This window comes from Schistocerca gregaria, chromosome X (genome assembly GCF_023897955.1).
Source record: "Schistocerca gregaria isolate iqSchGreg1 chromosome X, iqSchGreg1.2, whole genome shotgun sequence".
Lineage (NCBI taxonomy): Eukaryota > Metazoa > Arthropoda > Insecta > Orthoptera > Acrididae > Schistocerca > Schistocerca gregaria.
Window position 1 is genome coordinate 785989729 of NC_064931.1, and position 24264 is coordinate 786013992.

At 38.8% G+C, this 24264-nt stretch overlaps 1 protein-coding gene across 2 annotated transcripts; it reads right to left on the reverse strand.

Annotated features, from left to right (window-relative positions):
• LOC126299252 (uncharacterized) lies at positions 1 to 24107 on the reverse strand. Of its 2 annotated transcripts, XR_007552752.1 has the most exons (4): positions 23951 to 24107; positions 23781 to 23876; positions 12357 to 12497; positions 1 to 127 (listed from the first exon to the last, which is right to left on the reverse strand). XR_007552752.1 is itself a non-coding variant. In XM_049991047.1 (3 exons), exons 1-3 carry the CDS (start codon positions 24095 to 24097, stop codon positions 38 to 40), a joined length of 333 nt encoding a protein of 110 aa, XP_049847004.1. In that variant the 5' UTR covers positions 24098 to 24107; the 3' UTR covers positions 1 to 37. The 2 variants fall into 2 exon arrangements, 1 of the variants encoding a protein (XP_049847004.1); XM_049991047.1 differs by lacking the exon at positions 12357 to 12497.
• Positions 24108 to 24264: the final 157 nt, after the last annotated feature.

Genomic DNA, 24264 nt, shown 5'->3' on the forward strand with positions numbered 1-24264 from the left:
TAAGAATTACATATTCACATGTAAACAATTCAGGTAATTACACTTTCTTGTAGTTTGGTAATTTGTTTATTGTAGACTTCCTCAAATACTGCATTTCATCTGCTATACAGTATTCAACACACAGCACCTAAAAACATATAAATCCAATGAATTTGTGTCAAAATACATTATCTAGTGCATAATATATTTTGGAATGGATACAGAAAATTAAGCAAATAAGTCAAAGGTTTGTCATATATGTACAGCAGTCCATCAGAAGATAAAATGGTGTGGTTTTCTAACAAGCAGTCACTTGTACACATATTGAGTAAATTCAATCAAGTGCTCATCCCCTTTCCTCACCTCATATAAGATGTAATCAAAGATAACACAAATATTGGAACAGAGAAAGGGGCAGGTGGTTTATGTATGACAGACAACTATTTGGTGCCAGGTAAGTCTGGACAGGAAAGAAATGTTAAAAAAAGATTGAGTTACTGATGAAGAAACATAGGAAAAAGTAAGTAACGTATAGATCTATAGGTGCACATCACATGGTTTCATCATTGGTAAAGCAGTATACAGTAAGATGGAAAATACATCTTTGCATAAATAGTTCAAAGTTTACTACCTATTATGAACACTATAATTAATTACTCCCATCTGGAGTCATTAGTCTTCCATTGGGTGTCTCCCCAGGTGGCAGATAGGGGAATGTTTGCAAGATATGCTTTGTGCCAGGGAAATAAATGCCCAGGGTGGAGCAAAACTAGCAATTATATACACATTTTGAATGCAGTACCAAAAGCAGTAAGGGACAAAGCAAGAGTTTCAAGTATGGTAAAGAAAAAGTGATTACTGGAGAATATTCACTCATGCATGATGCAAAAGACCAGAAGAAAGGTGGTTTCTGGAAAACTCTGAGAGGCTACAGAAAAATTTACAGGAAGAAAGTCACTGATTATTATGGGAGACATAAATGCAAGATTAGGAATCAAGGAATCATGTAGAATAGTGATAAACATGAATAATCAGTATATAATGACAATGGAAAATGAGAGATAGGAATTTGTGAAATATCTGATCTAAAAATTGTCAACATTTTCTGAACACATATACATTCACAAATATACTTGGCAGTAACAGCTTACAGAGGAGCCCATTGTGGATCAAACCATTATTTACTAAAACTGAAATTTTATGGCTAAGGGAAAAAACAAGAAAGCATAATATTAGTGCTATAAAAATGAATCACAGAAGTATGAAAATAAATATTTACAAATTATCAACAACTACGTTATAAAAGTATAACAACATTATTTGCTACAAAAATGGGGAGGATGTTGGATGAATCCTTTGAAGGAGATACAAAAGAAATGTATGAATACATAATGATCAATGCACAGGTGCTCAGCATACAGGGTCCGCAGCTCATGGTCGTGTGGTAGTGTTCTCGCTTCCCACGCCCAGGTTCCCGGGTTCGATTCCCGACCGGGTCAGGGATTTTCTCTGCATTGTGATGACTGGGTGTTGTGTGCTGTCCTTAGGTTAGTTACGTTTAAGTAGTTCTAAGTACTAGGGGACTGATGACCATAGATGTTAAGTCCCATAGTGCTCAGAGCCATGTGAACCATTTTTCAGCATACAGGAAAACAACCACAAACAAAAAGCAGAATTGTGGTCAGAAGAAACAGAAACAGCAATAAAAGAAAAAAGGAATGCATCCACTCAGTGACTGAATGATAAATCAGAAAAAGTAAGAACAAATTAGAATGAAAAGAGAGTGAGGCTGCTGTTGTCATGCTGACTGCTGCTGCTTGGAACAGTGTTGCTCCTTGCAGTGTGGAGGCAGCAGGTGCATGGCTGTGACATCATCTCTTACCCTGTGACCTAACTGGTGGCAGCCAAGGAGGAGAAGAAGCGACGGTGGCTGCATCACACCACGCTTGTATCTGATTTCCTGCTGCCCTAAGTACTTCAGAAGACTGAGCAATGTTCAGAACATCTGTGAGAGAGGGATTTTCAAATTGTACTGAATGTTCATGAACTTCCCATTCAGGGGCCAGATGTATTATAGTATCATGAACCACTGAAGCAGCATATGATTCCTGGCGGGCCTCAGTAACTGGCAATGATTGTTAAGCTCATGAAGTTCTGCTGCTCAAGATCTGTACAGCTGTTGCAGCCACTTTTGACAAAGTGAGAACTCAACAACATGAGTACATTAGCAGTGATAATTAGAGTGTAATTGACACAGTTCATCAAACTAGAGACTGAAAAATTGTTTAGTGACAAGGCAAGATAGTGCTCCTGGTCGTTGAGAGCTCCATTGTTCAACAAGAGACTGAAGAATTTCTTCCACTGACATGTTGGCTGTATATTGAACCAAAGAAATGAAATGCGTGAAGTAGAACACCATCCATATCACCTTGTATGGTGTAACATTGTACAGACACAATACCAGAAGTAAAACCAGCCTAGTTTTATTCTGTTTTGACATGAAGAGATTCACAGTAACAGTGGGTGAAGTATGGAATCATACAAAATCTTTTAACTATAGAACACATCAGTATACTGTCTTGTAGGTGAGCCTGCAATAAGTAAGTAAATATCAGTAAGGCCAGGGGCCCGGTGTGCCAGGCTTATGGTGAGCTATTGTGCACATGACACAGTGCAGTCTGTTCAGGTTGTGAGGACCACCTCCCTAAGCTGGCCAAGGAGGCACATGTACTGTGCACTTTTTGAATATGTGCACCCACACTTTAGGGTTACAACACAAGTATAGACAATATTTTCACATTGCAACAGAAAATTCTCTCAATAAACTGAAATTGACCATTTGCCTTCCCTACAATGCTTTTCACATGCTTGTTCCACCTCATATTGCTTTGCAACATTATGCTCAGATATTTAAATGACTTGACTGTGTAAAGCGGGACACTAGTAATACTGTATCGAAACATTATAGGTTTGTTCTTCCTACTCCCTCACATTAACTTACATTTTTCCACATTTAGAGCTAGCTGCCATTCATCAAACCAACTGGAAATTTTGCCTAAGTTGTCTTGCATCTGCATACAGTCACTCATCGTTGACACCTTACTGTACACCATGGTATCATCAACAAACAACCATAGATTGTTGCCCAGTCTGTCCGCCAAATCATTTATGTATAAAGAGAACAACAGTGGTCCTACCATGCTTCCCTGGGGCACTCCTGACAATACTCTTGTCTCTGATGAACACTTGCCATCAAGGACAACATACAGGGTTCTATTATTCAAGAAGTCTTCAAATCACTTACATACCTGTGAACTTATTCCATATGCTCATATCTTCATTAACAGCCTGCAATGGGCACCGTGTCAAATGGTTTCTGGAAATCTAGAAATATGGAATCTGCCTATTCCCCTTCATCCATGATTCTCAGTATCTCACATGAGAAAAGAGCAAGCTGAGTTCCGCATGAGTGATGCTTTCCAAAATCATGCTTATTTGTCGACCTAAGCTTCTCAGTCTCAAGAAACTTTATTATATTCAAACTGAGAATATATTCATGATTCTACAGCAAATAGAAGTTAAGGATATTGGTCTGTAATTTTGTGAGTCTGTTCTTTCACCTTTCTTACATACTGCAGTCACCAGCACTCTTTTCCAATTGCTTGGGACTTTGTGCTGGGTGAAAGATTCATAATAAATGGAAGCTAGGTAAGGGGCCAATGCCATACATACTCTTTGTAGAAACGAACTGGGATTTCATCCAGGCCTGGTGATTTATTTGTTTTCAAATCTTTCAGTTGTTTCTGTATACCAGTTATACTTATTTCTATGACATCCATACGGGAGTCTTTCCAATGGTCAAATGATGGTATGGTTCTCCTGTGTGAACAATTTCTTGAATGTGAAATTTAAAACTTAATCTTTCGTTTGCTATCTTCAACTGCCACATTAGAGCAAAATTTTCTCAGATTCTCTGCTAGATCTTTTGCTAAGGTGTGATGGTGGTAGCTGTTGTCTGCTTTGCACATATATCTTTTCACAGATGCACAAATCTCTACTAACCTTCTCTTGTTGTCATTTGTGCAACCGCTTTTGAATCTAGAGTGCAACAGCCTCTGCAACCTCAGCCTCTGCTGAATTTTGTTATGAAACTGTAGACATCCCAGTATATACTTGGCAGGTTGAAGTTACCTCCAGCTAGTATTGCATAATCTGGGCAGTAACTTGCTATTGAACATAGACTTTCTTTGAATGACTCTAAAACTGTCACAGCAGAATAGGATGGCTGGTAAAAAATCCAACAATCAACTTAGTTTGACCTACACCTTTTATACGTGACCAGATGACTTCATTGCCACCTCAACTTTGACCTCAATAGAGACAATATTTTTGGTTACTGCAATGAACACTCCCCCTCCCATGGCTCATAATCTGTCTTTCCAATATATGTTCCACAACTCGCTAAACATCTCTGAGCCTTCTACTTTGGGTTTCAGCCTGCTCTCGATCCACAGAATAATTTTTAGTGTGAGAACATTCTTGGAGGGCAGTAAATTAGGGAACTTTATTACGAATACTTTGACAGTTTACTGATAAAATTGTGACAGTCAAAGTGTCTTTATTTTGAAGGCCACTTGACTTCCCTCACTGTGAACGGACTGACAAGTGTTCATCAGAGAATCTCAAACTACTGCTTAGCCTAAAAAAGCCTCTTGAGCACTCCACAAGTACTCTGCTAATCAAGTATCTGCTTCCTTTGCATAGTGCACCCCTGACCTGTCAAGAGGAATCCTAAAAATCCACACACTACAATGTACGTCTAGAAATCTGCACCCAAGACGGTCACAGAGCCAATGAAGCCTTTGGTTGAGACCCTCCACTCTGCTCCAAACCGAAGGACTACAATCACCTCTGGGAATGATGCTGCATATTGCAAGCTCTGCTTGTACGCCACGCACAAGGCGAACATGTTACCACCCGCCACTCACCCTGCTGTGAGAGCGGATCCACCATGTCGAGTCCATTAGGAGATGCCATGGAAGTAGAGGCTATGGGAAAAACAAGTCACACCTGAGGTGTTGCAGGAGATGTGCCAGATTCTTTACCACTGCTACACCCCAAGGCAGCAGCCTGAAGGTGACCGACCATAGCCAACAGCACATTCAGCTATTCACAAACTGCAACCAGTTCCTCCTACGTCTACACATAGCATGCATACATCCTATCTATCCTAGAAAGATTAATTTGCAAATTAAACATCATCAGACAGAATATCTTACTAATCATCTGGATGAACTGTACATAGAGGGGAAGAAAATCAAATATATCAACAAATTTTGCTGCCTGGGGGTCTATTTTAGAAAAAGAGGGAAATTTGAATTTAGAGATTAATACAAGAATTAGTTAGTACTGGAAGCAAGGTTATTGGGATGCTCAATTCAATCTTATGGAGCGGAAATACGATGAACAGGAAAAAAGGCTCTTATTCAAGTCAATATTAGAGATTACAGTCACATTGTTTCATCACTTTTGCTCTGTCACAACTTGAGTATTTTTATTTTCTACTAAAGGCAGATCTACACAAGGTGAAGCATTAGAGATTGATTTCTAGAGCTCTCCGACAATCTCAAGGAAAGACCATATAAGGAACACTGAAGTAATAAGGGTAATGCAAGTGGAAGAAGGAATGTGTGATGTAATGGATGAAAGAAAATTACAATGGTTTGGACATGTAAGAAGACTGGACAAAACAAGAACACTAGAGATGATGCTGGGGTGGGAAACTGATGTATTGGGAAGAAGAGGATGACTAATGACTATCTTGCTCCAAAATGTACTGAGACAATGAGAAGATTTGGCACAGAAGAGGAGGATACACAAGACTGAACCACCTGAAGGAACATTTTGAAGAGGTATTCCTTAGTATATGTGTAATACTCATTGCAATAAGTTCCAAGTGTACTGTTATGTTGAAGAGAATTATCTGTATTGAGTTAAGTCTCAATAAATAATAAAGTAATATGACAGGCATTAAAACTGGATTATGAAAAAGATTCATTTTTGGAGTTACATTTTATTTATTTAGAAAACAAAACAAACTGTGAAACACAACTAGCTTTTATTCACACAAAGCAACGAGTGCTATTAACAGAGGATCTCAAACTGATTCCATATTTCTAGATTTGCAGAGGCATTTGATAACCATTTCTCACTAGAGACCTCTAATCAAATTGCATGCCTATACAATACTGCTTCAGATGTGAGACTGGATCCTCTCAGAAAAGTCACAGTCTGTATTAATCATGGGCTAGTGTCTTCTGCCATGCATAACAGCACTCCTTAAACCAAAAAATTCCTGCCCTTAACAATTGATCTGTCACAGTACTTTTATTACAATCTTGGATCACAGAGTATCAAATAATTTCAACATTTGTAGATACTTTTTGTGCTTTTTGAAATGATGTAATATAAGTATGTAGAAGAACCTTCAGCTGCATTCCACCACTCGCCAAACATATGTTACTGTTAGTCGATGCACTATACACCAAACCCTGATTATGGGGTGTATCCAAATTGATGGCCAAGAGCCAAGAGATGCCTCACATTGTTTCATCACTTTTGCTCTGTCACTACTTGAGTATTTTTATTTTGTACTAAAGGCAGATCTTCATATGAAAGCAGCCATATTACTACAGCTGATCAGCATGTTATGCATCCAGTTTCATCCATCATTTGTCCAGCTGTATGAACAAGCTCATACAACAGGTTTTTAGAGTAAACCAATTAAAAATACTGCTCAATATCACAATCGTGTATTGCATTTTAATTGCTCCAAGCAGCAGCAAATTCCCTGCACTCTGTAGGGGTAAATGGTATCTGCAGAATAAATTACACTGCAGTGGTAATTCATATCATCTGTCATTATGTTCCTTCCTTCCCTGTATTGCAGTGCCCTTGTGTATTACTTTTATCATTATTTGTAATTAAACTACATTTTAAATCTTTTGCTTTACTGTTCTGGCCCTTTGTATTGTTGGTCCACCTACTACTCTCCATCTGGCTCACAACTTCAACTGTTCTTATTTTTTCTATTTTCTTTCCATTGGGTCACTCTATGTTGTGTCTTTCTTTAGTATACAGGCTTGTTGTCTTATATGAATAGTCCACACCAGCACAAATTTCCTCTTTGACATCGCCTCCTTCCTCTTCTGCCCTTTCTTATCCATTTTATAATAATGACCATTTTCTTCTCCCCCTAATAAACTGTTAGAGGTGCTGTATGTAGTATACATACCTTGAACTTAGTGGATTATGTATTGGGACATACAGAATCACTACTTTCTTATAAAGAACTACAAATTTGATGCTACAGTCTCTCTCTACTGCTTTATTTGTGGTTGCCGATAGCAACAATATTAGAGAGACTAGTGTACTTTCCTTATCACAATAGTCTGTGAAATGGGTAATTTATTCACTGTGTTTGATGCTTGTAATCTCCCCCTCCTTCATTCTTCCATATATTGTCCACATTAAACAATGCCCAGTCCAAGTAATTAATAAGCGAAGTCTTCTATGAAGCTATGAGAGGAGCAAAGATTACAATAAACTTTCAAGTTTACTTGGCTTGTCGTGCTAAGATGGCTCCAGTTCTTCTTGTCTAGGGGTCTGATTCTTGAAGCTGAAAATCTAACACCAGGTCCTCATGGTTGGTTTGAACTAAATGAATTGGAAGATTATTGTTGCAGAATTTTTTACGTAAATATATTTTACACTGATTTTCTCATGTTTTAGTATATCATGGAGTATTTCGATTTTTCACATTAACAAAGCCAAAATTACATTGTTCACACCTGTTATTAAAAAATACACCGAATCACATCAGAGGCAAGATTATGACTCCCTCGCTTTGCAAAAATAACAAAATTCCAAATCGTTTACAATTTTTCTGAACAAATGAATTCCTACTAGTTTTTTTTTACATTATTAATTTCAATTATTATTTCAAAAATGAATCCAGAAATAAACATGGCAAACAGTACAGGATTGTGTAATTAATATTAAAAATCTTAAATGTGGAAATTATTCATAATTTCAAATGTTTTTAAAAAGTAATTTTAACAGTACATTCAGAACTAGCACTTATCGATTATAAAATTAAAACTAAAATATTTTATAAAGTAATTCCCTTACATAAGTTTTAGCTTGAAATATAACATACTGTGTATAAAATTATATGAAAGGTTTCAGAAAAGCAACTGAGATAATACTGACCTCTCCAAAATTCGAAAAATAATACTGATATCGACAACTACTGTTGAGGAGAAGTAATGCTAGAGTGGGATGTCCGTTACATGATGTGTCATGGATTAATATGTAATGAAGTATCCTTTTCAGGCTAATGAGAATATTGTAAATACACAATAACTTGTAATATGTCAGCATATAACACTGTTCAAATGTAATGTATAGGTCTACTCCATATCACTTGAGAAAATGTGTTCCGAATCAAGACCATTGCTACAGAATGCATGAAAATATCCATATTTTTTAACTATAGAGGGAAATGAAACAGAAAATGAGAATATAAAGCAAATGAAAACTTTAATTACATCATATGAACTAGGGTTCTGTAAAAATACAGAATAACAGGGCAAAAATTCATAATAACAAGAGATTAGAAAAATAAGAGTTCCATGACAAGTATGAAAGTTTGAAAAAGCCAGAACATCTGCTTGGAAGAAATGGTTAAATTAGAATTTGGAACACCATACAACACAAGGACACATGCCGAATCTCAAACAAAGTGAATTCACTTAAACTTGTATCCAAAAAGGAAAATTCTTTTCCTAAGTGACAATTGTGGAAGACAGTGTTCAAAACTTCTTAATAATATTCTAGAAAAGAATTACCCCATCATTTCATTTCTAAAGCCAGGTGCATATTACTCCAAATTACAGAAAACATTAATGAAGAGACCAAATGTTACAGTAAAACTAACAGTGTAATAATAATTGCTTGTAAAATAACAGCTACAATGAAGAGAAACAATACCTGTTTCGAAAAGTTGTTAATGAAGTGATGCACAACACAGTTTACATGAAGTTAATATTGTGTACAATCCCATGCAGATATAATCTTGCAAGCAAAAACACATCCATTTTTAAATTAAACAGCCAAATAATGAAAGAAGTTGCCAAGCATGGTTATGGTACAGCAACTGACATAAATATCTTCCTCAGCAGAAATGATCATATAAGTCATGCTCTGCCAATATCATGTCAAACCACCTTTTACCTGATGTAGTGCAGCAACTCAATGGGACATGAACTCAACAAATCTTTGGAATCCACTGCACATATATTGATCCATACTTCCTCTATAGCCACCCATAACTGCAAAAGTACTGCCAGTGCAGGACTGCGTGCACAAACTGATCTCTCGATTCTGTCCCATAAAGGTTTGATGGGATTCATGATGGACAATCTGAGTGGCCAAACAGTTACTCAAATTGTCCAGAATGTTCTTCAAACTAATTGCAAATAATTGTGGCCTGGTGGCACTGAGCATTGTCATCCATAAAAATTTCATTGTTGTTTGGGAACATGACTTTCACAAATGGCTGAAAATGGTCTCCGAGTAGCCAAACATCCAGAGGATCCAGTCCATTTCATGTAAACACAGCCCACAACATTATGGAGCCACCACCAGCTTGTACAATGCCTTGTTGACAATTTCGATCTATAGCCCATGGCATCTGCACCACACTTGAACCCTACCATCATCTCTTACCAACTGAAATTGGAACTAACCTGACCAGGATATGCTTTTCCAGCTGTCCAGGGTCCAGCCAACATGGATTTGAGCCTAGGAGAGCTGCTGCAGATGAGATTGTGCTGTTAGAAAAGGCACTCACATTGGTTGTCTGCTGCCACGATTTGTATGTCCCACATTAGTTTCCGCAGTTCATTCATACAGTGTTATTTGTCTGCTGGCACTGAAAACTCTATGCAAACACTACTGCTCTTGGTTGTTAAGTGAAGGCCAATGGCCACTGTGTTGTCCATGATGAGAGGTAATGCCTGAAATTTGGTATTCTTGGCACACTCTTGACACTGCAGATCTCACAATATTGAATTCCCTAATGATTTCTGAAATGGAGTGTCCCATGTGTCTAGCTCCAACTACCAGTCCACAATAAAAGTCTATTAATTCCTGTCATGTGGCCATAATCATGTCGGAAATCTTTTCACATGAATCAACTGAGTACAAAAGAGAACTCTGCCAATGCGCTGCCTTTTTATACCTTGCGTACACAATTCTACTACCAACTGTATTTGTGCATATTACTATCCCATAACTTCTGTCACCTCAGTGTATATCCACAATAGAAATGAAGACAATCAATAAAAGTCCAAAATCCACTGCAGAAGAAGGGAATTTATAAGGGTGATTTGAAAAGTTCTCAGCATCGCCACTAGAGGTCAGTGCTAGTGCAACAAGTTGTTCACGTGATATTCACTGGACTGTTGCCTGTAAACACATGCCACATCAGTGCTCTTGGAAGAGAACTGTGGTGGTGATGTAGCTATGTTGTTGTTCCCGCATAGTGATTTGCGGAGATGGAAAAGGATCGAGGTTCAAGCAGTGATTAAATACTACATAAAGAAAAGGACATTCATACTGATTTGCAGAATACATTGAGGGACTCTGCTCCTTCATATTCAACTGTTGCCTGCTGGACAAATGAATTTAAATTTGGTTGGGAGAGCTTAGATGATGATCCGTGCAGTGGTCGGCCAAGATGTGTCACTACTCCAGAAATCATTGCAAAAGTGCGCAAAATGATAATGGAGGGTCACTGATTGAAAGTGCATGAAATTTCTCACGCTTGCCAGATGTCATCTGAAAGGGTGTATCACATTTTAACTGAAGAATTAGAAATGAAAAAATTATGTGCAAGATGGGTGCCACGACTCTTGACGCACACCTGCACATACGAGGGGGGACCCAAAAATAACCGGAATTTCTTTCTAGAAAGCATATACTTTATTGTTTTCAAATACAACCTTAATCTCCTCCAAAGCACCCTCCATTAGCATTAATACACTTGTCCAAATGTTCATTCCAGTGTTCCAAGCACCTTTTAAATTCATCCTCTTTGATACCTGCTAGCTCTTTCATGACACTGCGTTTTATGTCTTCCACATCCGCAAAACACTTCCCTCTCAAGTCTCTTTTCATTTTGGGGAATATGAAAAAGTCCACAGGCACTAAATCCGGCAAATATCACGCATGGGTCAAGGTAGTCATCTTCGTTGAGGCAAAAACCTGGCGAACGCTGAGAGCCGTGTGTGCGGGAGCATTGTCGTGATGCAGGAACCACATGCCAGAATCCTACAAAGCTGAGTGTTTTCATGACAAACTTCAGCGAAGCCATTTCATAACCTCCAAATAGAATTTTTGGTTTACTGTCTGGTTTTCAGGGAAAAATTCAGAGTGTACGATCCCTTTGATGTCAAAAAAACAGATCACTATCATTTTCACATTCGATTTCACTTGTCGAGCTTGTTTTGGTCGAGGTGAGCCAGGTGACTTCCATTGTGATGACTGTTGTTTACTTTCTGGATCATACCCACAGCACCATGACGCATCACCTGTAATGATTTTGTTGAAAAAATGTGGATCATCTTTGAACACGTCCTTCATTTTGAGACAGGCTTGAACGCGACGATCCCTTTGATCTCCAGTAAGAAGCTTCGGCATTAATTTTGCTGCCACTCTTCACATCCCCAAATCGATGGTCAAGATGCGCTGAATTGAGCTCCAGGACAACTCGGACAACTTCTTGAGTTGGTCGACTGTCCTGTGTCGATCTTCACTGATGAGATCACGGATTCTGTCAATGTTGTCTTTGATTCGAGCAGTTGAAGGTCGACCAAAATGGGGCTGATCTTCAACCGCCATTTCTCCCTTTTTAAACCGAGAAAACCATTCGTACACTTGCGTTTCACTAAGAACATGGTCTTTGTAGGCTGTCTGAATCATTGCAACAGTTTCTGCTGCGTTCTTGCTGAGCAAGAAACAAAACTTCACTGCCGCACGTTGTTCGTAAGAACTAGCCATTTCCTCGTGTCACGTCTGCACTGTATGCACACTCAAAGAATTGCCAAAGAAACCACACTTCTCACTGTTGGGTGACGCCGCGTGGCAGAATGACTCAGCAGAGCTCCTACTACAAGTCTCTGGCGGTGCAACCTGCTACTAGAAGTACACGATGTGCAGCATTACGATTCTGGCTACTTTTGGGTCCCCCCTCATACATGCCGTTGCCATGGCAAAATTACACAAACTAAGGTATGAACTGTTGCCACACCCACCTTATTCACGTGATATGGCTCTGTCAGACTTCCATCTCTTCCCAAAGCTGAACATTTTTCTTGGTGGATGAAGATTCACTTCAAATGATAGCCGGAGTCGCAGGCCTGGAGGAAACTCATTTTCAAGATGGGAACAAGGCACTGGAACATCGTTGAACCAAATATATTAATCTACCAAGAAACTACATTGAAAAATAAAAGAAGTTTCAGTAATGTAAGTACTTTTCTTCTATTCCATTCTGAGAACTTTTCAAACCACCCTCGTATCACAAGAACTTACTCTAGAAAACAAAACTGACAAAGCTGATGAGCAACAGCAAGCAGCAGTTGCACAAAGTAAGAAAGAAAAGCTAAGTGAAATGGTGCCTACAAGAACATCATTTTAAAAAAAATTGCATATCAACATTTGGCCAGAGATCTGTTTGGTACACTCAGGGAAATAAAGAAATCAGAATTTAAAAATTGGTAGCAAGAAATATGAATGATTATCAAATAGAGACTACAATTTTATCATTAAAGAAGAAAATAAAGCTCAGAATTCTGCTTCACACTGTACAATACATGAGGAATAAGAAATTAGCGAAGAAGTACTTACATAAGAAATACGACCATACATAATGCGTGTAAGTGAACATCAGTCAAAAGAGAATGAAATATGCAGTTGTACTGTAAGTGATTATGTTCTTGCAAACTATTTCTGCAGATCAAAATATAAGGGTGGTGGAGTAGGAACAGTGATCACAGTGATCAAATATGAATCAAATCCCATCATATAGCAGTATGAACAATACATACAAAAATTTACCCAAAAGTAAAGGAAGATTTTGAAATTACAGGTATTGTGCCAATGAGTTAAGAGTATTCCATGTGTACCAATCTCCAAGTGTGAAAATAAATATTTTCCTCATAAAATCTTCAGTGTACTAGAAAAACAAAATGGAACAGTGTGCGATGTGTGGTAATGCAAATGCTGGGTTTGACATCCAGTTGATCATACAGCTGGTGAATACTTTCCTGCAGTGATCTGTTCATGTTGTTCTGTAAGAGTTGTTAGCTGATGAGTTGCACGAGTCATTTCTCATCCCATCATATCCCACATGTGCTTGGTTGGAAACAAGTCAGGATATCCTGATGGCCAGGGAAGTTGCTGCACATCCTGCAGCGCATGTTGAGTTTCATGGAAAATGTGTGGGTGAGCATTATCCTGTTGGTACAACACATAACATTCCTATTGCAAGAATGGCAAAAGAATGGATCTAACAAAATTCTACACATATGAAGCTTTGGTTAGCATTGCCACTAGAAACACTGAAGGTGAGTGAGAGTTGTAGCCTATTGCACCAGGGACCATAATGCCTGGGGTGCATACAGTGTATCTTGGATGAATGCACGCCACGAGACAGTGCTCACCATGCTTACATCATCGACGCACATGACCATCACTAGCAAGCAATCAGAATATGCTTTCATTGTTTAAGACCATGGTGTGCCACTCCATCCTCCAAGTGATCCTCTGACAGTACCAGTCGAGTTGTGTACATCAGTGCTGTCGTGTGAGTGGAAGACAGGCTAGAGGTGTGTGTGCCACTAGTCCCACAGCTAATAATCAGTTTATAACAGTTCAATTTGACATGTCCAGGCCCACAGGCCTTCTTATCTGTGCTGTGATAACTGTACAATCTGCCACTGCTGTCCTTGCAATACAATGACCCTGGTGGGCATCTGTGCTGTGTGGACAGCCATAACCTTGTCTATGGGTGTGAGAATGTTCACAAGCATTGTTGCACAACTGAAACAGCATGCCCAACTTGTATGGTGATTCTCCAAAAGGACCATCTCACCACTTGGAAGGCCACAATGTGACTTCTTTCAAAATGGCTCAGTTACCTGTAGGATGCATGAGTGTATCTCCATGGCATGACTACCTGCCTACTTCACACGCTTGCACCACACTGAGCTTCTGGCTGTGAGCATTCACTATTAACAGTAGACACATATGGCACTTCAGTAGCTATGTCACTGCACTATCTATTGGTGGATGATGTTGAAACCATTATCAATGCATCTACTATCCCCCAGGTGGCATATGCTATCATCTGATCAGAATCGACGTTGTATTTTCAGGTGTACTAATTTTTTTTCCCCGCAGTGTGGGTAACATTGCATATACAATGGTTTGACAAACAGGGCTTTCTGATCATTTTGGTCATCTGTGTCAAGTATATGGAATGCTAAACTCACAAACAGAAGATGAAAATATAGAAAGAGATATTAGCCTTTCCAAAAAACAAAACAGCAGTAAATTTAAAGAAATGTTGATAAAAGAACAGTGGGCAAACACTCTTAAACCTCAGGGACCAGATGAAAAATACAATTCTTTTCATGAAACCTTATCACATTTCTTCAGTATAGTATTTCCAAGAACCAAGAGGAAAAGAAAAATCCTCCGAAACAAGCAGTGGATCATGAAGGAAATAACAAAGTTAAGGCTACTTTGTAAGTAATAAAACAGGGGGAAAGCACTGAAAACAACAGGCAGTTGGTAAGACAATAACAAAGCCAAATTAATTAATGACATAATTTAAAAATCAAGAAAAAAATGAAACCAATCTGGGATATAATTAACTCAGGATGGTGACAAAAAATACACACAGAAAACAAATGAAATTGAAAGTATGAAAGTGAGTAACAAAATCATTGCAGATAAAACAGAAATTGCTAACATCCTTAATAAGAGCTACAAAGATACAGTAGAAAATCTAAAGCATGGTTGTAATAAATACAGAAGTCACCAGGCCAGTGTGACAGATAAGTAGGGCCACTAAATGTTCATGAAACCAATATCTAAAGAGGAAGTCACAAAGGTTATAAGAAAGCTGAAGAAAAAAGTGCTGAACATGATAAAGTGTCAAACTACCTAATCAAGCAGGTGGGTGCAGAACTAACTACATCACTCATTCCAAAGAAGAGTATTTCCTGATCAGCTTAAATTAATGAAAGTAGTGCTTGTAAAAAAAATGGAATTGCAGAGCAGTGTCCTTAATATGAGGCTTCTTCAAAATATTAGACATGCTAATGCTCAATAGACTAACTGCTTACCTGGAAAAGCATAATATAGCAACTCCAGCACAGGTACCAGAATTGGATATCAAATGAACAGAAACTGAATCAGTAACAGAATTTATCATACAGAACTTGAACAACAGAATGGTAGCATCTGGAGTTTTTCTTGACTCATCCAAGGCATTTACACAATTAATCATGCAGTCCTGGGAAAGAAACTAGGGAATAGTGATATTTGTAGACAAGAAGTACACTGGATAACATCATATCTCAGTAACAGGTGACAGTATGTAACCATCAACAACATACACAGATCAGTAGTTAAAAGCAAAAAATATCGAGTCCTCGTGGGTCTGCAATGAAACCCATGCTCTTCAGTTTTTTTTGTAACTAATATACAAACATATGAAAATAAGATGCTGTATGCAGATGATACAACTGTACTAATTCCTTCCAACAATTTTGAAGCACTTGAGAACAACACTTTCATATTAATCAATAACACAGTGAAATGGCTCATGGAAAATGAGTTAATTATTGATCTGAGGACCATGTACATGGTTTTCAACAATAAACAAAAAGAATAACACAAGGATATTTTGTAGGTGAAAAAGAACTGGAAGAGCCATTTCAGTTAAGTTTTTATGTATAACAATAGACAGCGAGTTAAATTGGAAGCAGCATATAAATACTGTACACATTCAATGTGTCAGTGATGGTATTTGCAGTTAACTATAACTAATGTAAATAAAAAATTCCACAGTACTGTGATTTTATTCCTATTATCTCCTTAAGCTGGCTTCCCCATCCCCAGGTTCCCTACCTCAAATTGTTCAGTGGAGTATCCTCTATGCCCTGTTAAATTTTTGCATGCTGTTACAGAAGCACCTTGTATAGTCAAGACCATTGTGGCTGCATTATGAGATCATGCAAAACTGGAGACCAATGAGACTGTTCATCCTCATAACACAAGGAACAAAAAATTGTGGTGCATTTCATATAGACTTCAGGTTTTTGAAAAAGGACCTACACTGGTGTCAACTTAATACAATTATTGCCAAAAGATTTACAAAACCTCATAACTGAGAAGATGTTCCCCACAGTTCTACAAAAGTTTCTAACAGAAGAGGAATTCTGTAGTGTGGCAGAGTAGATGAACAGACAGTGAGCAACAGTTAATCGTGTGAGTGAATATTTTGTATACCACATTAAGATAAATTAAAAATAAGAGTTAGAAAATAAACTAGAATTTAAGCTGCTCATACACAATATAAGACAATACCGTGTCATGAAGTTGCATTTTTAACTCTGGTGTATTTATTGTAAATAATTGTGCATTATGTAACATTATGCATATACTGTGCATGATATTATATCTATTTATAGTGTTACATACTGGTAAAGATTGTAAGCATAATGATGTGTCCTAGTTACAAGTACCCTGCTGCACCAAAGTCAAATTATGGGAGCAATAAAAATCACTATCCCAATTCACTTTGTGAGAAATTTATTTTGATGATAGAATATCACTTGCTTATGTGGACATAAATGGCCACCAACATTTGGCAGGATATGGAGAGAGGCATGAAACAAGGCAAGTCAGCAAAGGGAAGGGGTCCAATGGTGAAAGATACTGACACAAGGAAAAAGACATAAACTAATATGAATTAAACAGGATATGAAAAATACATGAATAATAAACTGAAGGGCACTTACGGTCATGGAACAATTAAAACAGAACCTGAGATCCTGTCTTGGAATAATGGTAGATCATAAAGAAAGAAAGAGAGAGAGAGAGAGAGACAGAGAGAGAGAGGGGGAGGGGGGGGGGGGGAATGGGAGTGGAGTTAAAATGAATTTCAATGGTGCCATATAAAATGCTGATAATGTGTTACTTATTGCTGTCACTGCCACTACAACTGCTGTTAATATTACAGCCAAGTCACTTACACCAGTTATTTTACACACATAAAAAAACAGTTTTGGCTCACCTTGGTTCTGAGTTTTCCCGAACCTGTACAGAAAATTGGAATAGAGATCAACATAAACATCATTTCCGCCCTTTTTATTGCTCATGAAAACCACATATTGTATGCTGTACCACCATACAGTGAGACTTTCAGAGGTGATGGTCCAGACTGCTGTACACACCAGTACCTCTAATACCCAGTAGCACATCCACATAATGCCAACCCAAAACAGCAGAGAACCTCCATCTAGCTGCGCTCACTTATTTAGATCTTGTCTTAAAGACAGTACCCCATAATTCAATGAGTCTATGTGATATTTTATGTTGTGTTGGGCCTGCAGCATAGTATACATTGGTATAAGACGTTATGGAAATGAATGCTCCAAAACAGCTGCAATACAGTAATATTTTTTAAAATATTTTACAGGACAGGCCTGTTTCAGCTTTTTGTCATTGTCAAGTTACATCTAGTTGGAAGTAACAGCCATATCTCATCTATAGTAAAGTCTTTCTGTCATATCTCAGTAAGTATAATAGTTCTTGTAGTTACCAAATGTAAAAATACAGCTTTGTCAGATATTTTAGAAGTTCAGTTTTCATGATTCTTTTTATCTACACTCCTGGAAATGGAAAAAAGAACACATTGACACCGGTGCGTCAGACCCACCATACTTGCTCCGGACACTGCGAGAGGGCTGTACAAGCAATGATCACACGCACGGCACAGGGGACACACCAGGAACCACTGTGTTGGCCGTCGAATGGCACTAGCTGCGCAGCATTTGTGCACCGCCGCCGTCAGTGTCAGCCAGTTTGCCGTGGCATACGGAGCTCCATCGCAGTCTTTAACACTGGTAGCATGCCGCGACAGCGTGGACGTGAACCGTATGTGCAGTTGACGGACTTTGAGCAAGGGCGTATAGTGGGCATGCGGGAGGCCGGGTGGACGTACCGCCAAATTGCTCAACACGTGGGGCGTGAGGTCTCCACAGTACATCGATGTTGTCACCAGTGGTCGGCGGAAGGTGCACGTGCCCGTCGACCTGGGACCGGACCTCAGCGACGCACGGATGCACGCCAAGACCGTAGGATCCTACGCAGTGCCGTAGGGGACCGAACCGCCACTTCCCAGCAAATTAGGGACATTGTTGCTCCTGGGGTATCGGCGAGGACCATTCGCAACCGTCTCCATGAAGCTGGGCTACGGTCCCGCACACCGTTAGGCCATCTTCCGCTCACGCCCCAACATCATGCAGCCCGCCTCCAGTGGTGTCGCGACATGCGTGAATGGACGAACGAATGGAGACGTGTCGTCTTCAGCAATGAGAGTCGCTTCTGCCTTGGTGCCAATGATGGTCGTATGCGTGTTTGGCGCCGTGCAGGTGAGCGCCACAATCAGGACTGAATACGACCGAGGCACACAGGGCCAACACCCGGCATCATGGTGTGGGGAGCGATCTCCTACACTGGCCGTACACCTCTGGTGATCGTCGAGGGGACACTGAATAGTGCACGGTACATCCAAACCGTCATCGAACCCATCGTTCTACCATTCATAGACCGGCAAGGGAACTTGCTGTTCCAACAGGACAATGCACATCAGCATGTATCCCGTGCCACCCAACGTGCTCTAGAAGGTGTAAGTCAACTACCCTGGCCAGCAAGATCTCCGGATCTGTCCCCCATTGAGCATGTTTGGGACCGGATGAAGCGTCATCTCACGCGGTCTGCACGTCCAGCCCGAACGCTGGTCCAACTGAGGCGCCAGGTCGAAATGGCATGGCAAGCCGTTCCACAGGACTACATCCAGCATCTCTATGATCGTCTCCATGGGAGAATAGCAGCCTGCATTGCTGCGAAAGGTGGATATACACTGTACTAGTGCTGACATTGTGCATGCTCTGTTGCCTGTGTCTATGTGCCTGCGGTTCTGTCAGTGTGATCATGTGATGTATCTGACCCCAGGAATGTGTCAATAAAGTTTCCCCTACCTGGGACAATGAATTCACGGTGTTGTTATTTCAATTTCCAGGAGTGTATATATCTTTACTATAGTGAAGAACTATCAAAACTGAACTGACAAAATATCTAACAAAAATGTTTTTTATGTTTCGTAAGTACAAGAACTATTATACTTACCAAGACATGACAGAGAGACTTCACTATAAGTCAGTACAGTCTCTACTTTCAACTAGGAGTAACTTGATAGTGGCAATAAACCAGAACAGGCCTATCATGTCAAATATTAAAAAACGTATTACCTTATTACAGCTGGTTTGGAGCATTTGGTTCTGTAATGTGTTATAAGTCTACGTGAGTTAATAAATATAGTGTGATCATCACAGTATCTCCCAAATATATAACGTTTTTCAGTTTTGATGATGGATGTCTATTAGAGCTAAGATTTGTGACTGAGAAAGTACAGAATGGCTGTTGATACATAGAACTAAATTATTAATAAGAAACTTTTGTACATATTAAGAGCTATACAGTAACATTAATTTAGTATGTCTCATCATAGTATGAGCAGACTATTAATTTTCAAACAGTAATGTGCTGGAGCAAACTAAGTACCTGTATGTACAACATTTGTTATATCATCATTTAGAAGTTGCAGAAGCTGAACATTTTTCTAGACAGGGAAAGAAGCTCCTATTGGCACAATTAAGTGAAGAAATGGACGTATAGCTATAGAAATAAACTACATATACTGTGGTGGTAAAGAATCATGGGATGGTGATATGCACACACACAGATGGCAGTAGTGTCACACAAACAAGGGCAGTGCATTGGCGAAGCTGTCACTTGTACTCAGGCGATTAATGTGAAAAGGTTTCTGGCATGATTGTAGCTGCCTGACGGGAATTAACACAGCCTGAACATGGAGTGGCAGTTGGAGCTTGATGCATGGTGCATTCCATTTTGTAAATCATGAGGGAATTCAGTATCCCAAGATCCACAGTGCCAAGAGTGTGCCAAGAATGCCAAATTTCAGGCATTACCCCTCACCACAGACAACCCTTCACTTAATTGCCAAGAGCAGCAGCGTTTCCGTAGAGTTCTCAGTGCTAACAAACAATCAGCACTGCATGAAATAACTGCAGAAATCAATGTGGGATGTACTAAAATATATCTGTTTCAACAGTGTGGTGAAATTTGGCATTAATCAGCTGTGGAAGCAGACAGATGATGTGAGTACCTTTGCTAACAGCATGATATCACCTGCAGCGCCTCTTCTGGACCTGCGACCATATTGGTTGGACCCTAGATGACTGAAAAACTATGGCCCAGTTAGATGAGTCCCAATTTCAGTTGATAAGACGTGATGGTAGGGTTTTGAGTGTGGCACAGATTGCACAGAGTTGTAGATCCAAGTTGTCAACAAAGCAGTGTGCAAGCTGGTGATGGCTCCACGTTGGTGTGGGCTACATTTAAATTGAACTGGCTCCTCTGTTATGTTTGGCTACTTTGAGACCATTGCAGCCATTTATGGACTTAATGTACCCAAACAACAATGGAATTTTTATGGATGACAATGTGCCATGTCACGAGGCCACAATTGTTTGCAATTACTTTGATGAACATTCTGAACAGTTTGAGCAAATGATTTGGCCACCCTGATCACCCAAAATTAATTGCATCAAACATGTATGGAACATAATTGAGAGGTCAGTTTGTGCACAAAATCCTGCATTGGCAATATTTTTGAAATCATGGATGCGTACAGAGGCAGCACGGACAAGAGGAGGTCCGACACAATATTAGAAACTATCCCATGACTTTTGTCACCTCAGTGTAGATTTATTACATGTCATGAATGGTAATGAATACTGCACCTGGGGTAATGCTTTGAATAACACAGTCTCATTACTCAATATTAAAGTAGGCCTACTCAGGACAGTTGTTCTGACTGTGTACATACCACTAACAACAGATTTTTCACACTTGATTAGTTAGATGGTGAGATTATTGACAAACCACACAAAACAGTGTTTTATTTTGTACTGTAAAATATGATGGGCAGTGTAGAGGATATGGAATATACTTAAATTCAAACTCAAATAAGGGAAATAGTAATAGGTGTTTTGAATCAAAGCATACTGTAAGAATAGAGAGCTTTGTGCTATCCTATACTGTAATTTACAACTGAAACAACATTGAACACTGTGTAGCAAAATCTTCCATTTCGTATAAAAAATATAAAAGACTTCATTACACAAAATATTAAAAACTCCAAAACTAAAGCAAAATGATCAGTAGTGCTTTTTAACAGACAACAAATGGAAAGTGTAGAACTAATGGAATTCTTTTCAAAACCACCTACCAGTGGAAATCATGAAGTAAAACTGAAATCACTTACAACAAGATTTAATTTATTCTTCCTGACAGAAGTCCATAAACTAGAAACTAAAATCATTAGTATGTTTGTTTGCATGAGCATCTTCAGCTGACCAATAGCAACAGAGAATGCAAAGCACAGCTGCTAAAAACATTTGGAAAATATTACAGCTCATGACAGAATTCACCATTCTGGCTACAAACACACTTGCAGCAAACTAATGAAATCTTAGCTGAAATGAAAGTTTCACCTCCTCCATTACTTCCTCCCACCCCTAGCACTCCTAAATTCCTGCAGCATATATTCATATTTGCAATTAGAAATTGACTCAAACTGTTTTTACCAAAATTCTACAGATTTTGTAGAGGCACAGGAACTGTACACCTACCTAATGCACCTAAAACAAAGTTTAAATTTTTATGGAAATATCTGATACCTTCTATTATATGTAAAATTATCTAATGACTATCTTAAAAGTTACTTACTGATCTGTGTGAGTCTCTTTTTTTGCAAAAAGGTTAAGTTGTTATGAAGCTATACATGTATAACAATATCCCCTTCCCACCTGCTATAATTTTATTAATGTCCATATGAATCCAAACTTACAGGACACAACATATAACAAAGTTTCATTGGATATGAACACACACATGGGAAAAGTCACGTTATATATGTTGATTGTTTGTCTTTCGGTGCACAAAATACTTGAAATTTTTTATGATTAACACCACAACATTATCCACAACTGTAGATATATTTTAAATATGTGAACATAATATAATTTTTAATCGATGTAAATTGAAATTTATGCCATAGTTTACATTTCACAGTAAAACAGTAGTCTAGGTAATGAGTCAGTGTTACAAGATGCAGAGAGGCAGAACGAATACACTTCTAACAAGAAAATATGTTCTAAGGGACATAGATACTGAAATTAATCTTTGAAATGATGGCTGTTTTACTAGTTAAACTCATCCGCATAAAATTTCCTCTCATACATATTGTCTCATTCCAGAAACTGACATTTCACATCAAAAGTCCCAAAAAACCAAGTGCACAATTAAAGAGCTAAAGATTAAATTCTCGAAGAGCAGTAATGTTAGTATCTGTTCAGAATGACGCCAAGAACTCTAGAACTTAGTAATAATGAAGGAAACAGCACAAGGTGCAAGTTTAATAATTGTTTAGTTCCACGAATTCTGGTAATGTGTGTAAGAGTGTACTAACGATAAAATCCATAAATACAAGCTTGAGTTCTATTTCGGTAGGCCTGCCCTTTACTCGTTATTTGGATTCAAAACATGATGAAAGAAATCAAGCATAAATTATATTCATACAGGCCTTGTGAGCTGTAAGTACCGTACCGACTTACAGCGTGACACACACCAGGGAAAGCTTTCCCTATCGCAATCATCAGGCTGTCCAAAATTAAGTACCGTGATGTACTATACCTATGACAGAAAATTTATGTTCATAAACGTAGAGCCTCACCTATACGATCTCACACTGTGGTTGCTCTAACAGAACGGGTAGGCCTAATAAAACATTTTAATTGTTTTACGCTGAGAAGCAGCAACGAAGTTCAGTTCAAACAAGAGAGGATCCCAGTTCGATTTCCTGTGCTATCAGCAATTTTTTGAACCACACCACTTTTCCGGCATGGTTATGTACACTATGTGGTATATTTCTAAGTTCACGACTTTTTTTTTTTTTTTTTGCTGATTAGCCGATTTTCGCACTAAGTACTAATTTGTTTCCGTGAATACTTGTAGGCTGCTTAATCTTTTCTCGTTAATGAAGAAGTATTGAAGAAAAACTATCTATTCCTAATGGTATTTGTGTACGGTAGGTGAGACGGTTAAAAACCACAAGAATCTACATCACAGTGACGTACTACTAATAATGAAAGCAGGGAACTACGCAGTTAGCAAAAGCTACGAGTGCGATCATGACGCTTTAAATAGTATCACCTGTTTTTCATGCTGAAAAGACGTATAAACTAAAGACATTCATTTCACAGCACAAGGTTATAAATCGTTTTAGTAATAATTACCTCTCCACGTCTGGGTGTCCCTGGCCTTCGCTTCGAAATGCAGTGCAGAACACACATCTCCGAAATATTTCGGTACATATTAAGCAAGTGCTCAAACTGTAAGAAACGAGTTATTCATAAAAAGGAAAAATAAGTTACTCTTGGATTCCCAATCGTTTATAGTTACTCACTGGGTCATCTGTTTTTCCAGCCATGGTGAGAAAAAATTGTCTGATTTGCTTTCCCGCAGGACTAGAGCACTCTTGACTTGTACATACTTCAGCTACTTCTAGTGTAAATTTCATTTTCAGTTCCGTGAACCACAACCTCGTCGGCATACAAGCGACAAGCGTGTGTTGCCAGTTGCGCCAAAGATTTTATTACGTGACACAAGTACCCTCAGATATTCCGTTGGATTTGACTTCACGGGAAGTACCACCCAATCGTCGACAGTCAATAGATTTGCCACATTTCCCCCGCTTTTACGAACTGCATTTCACAATTT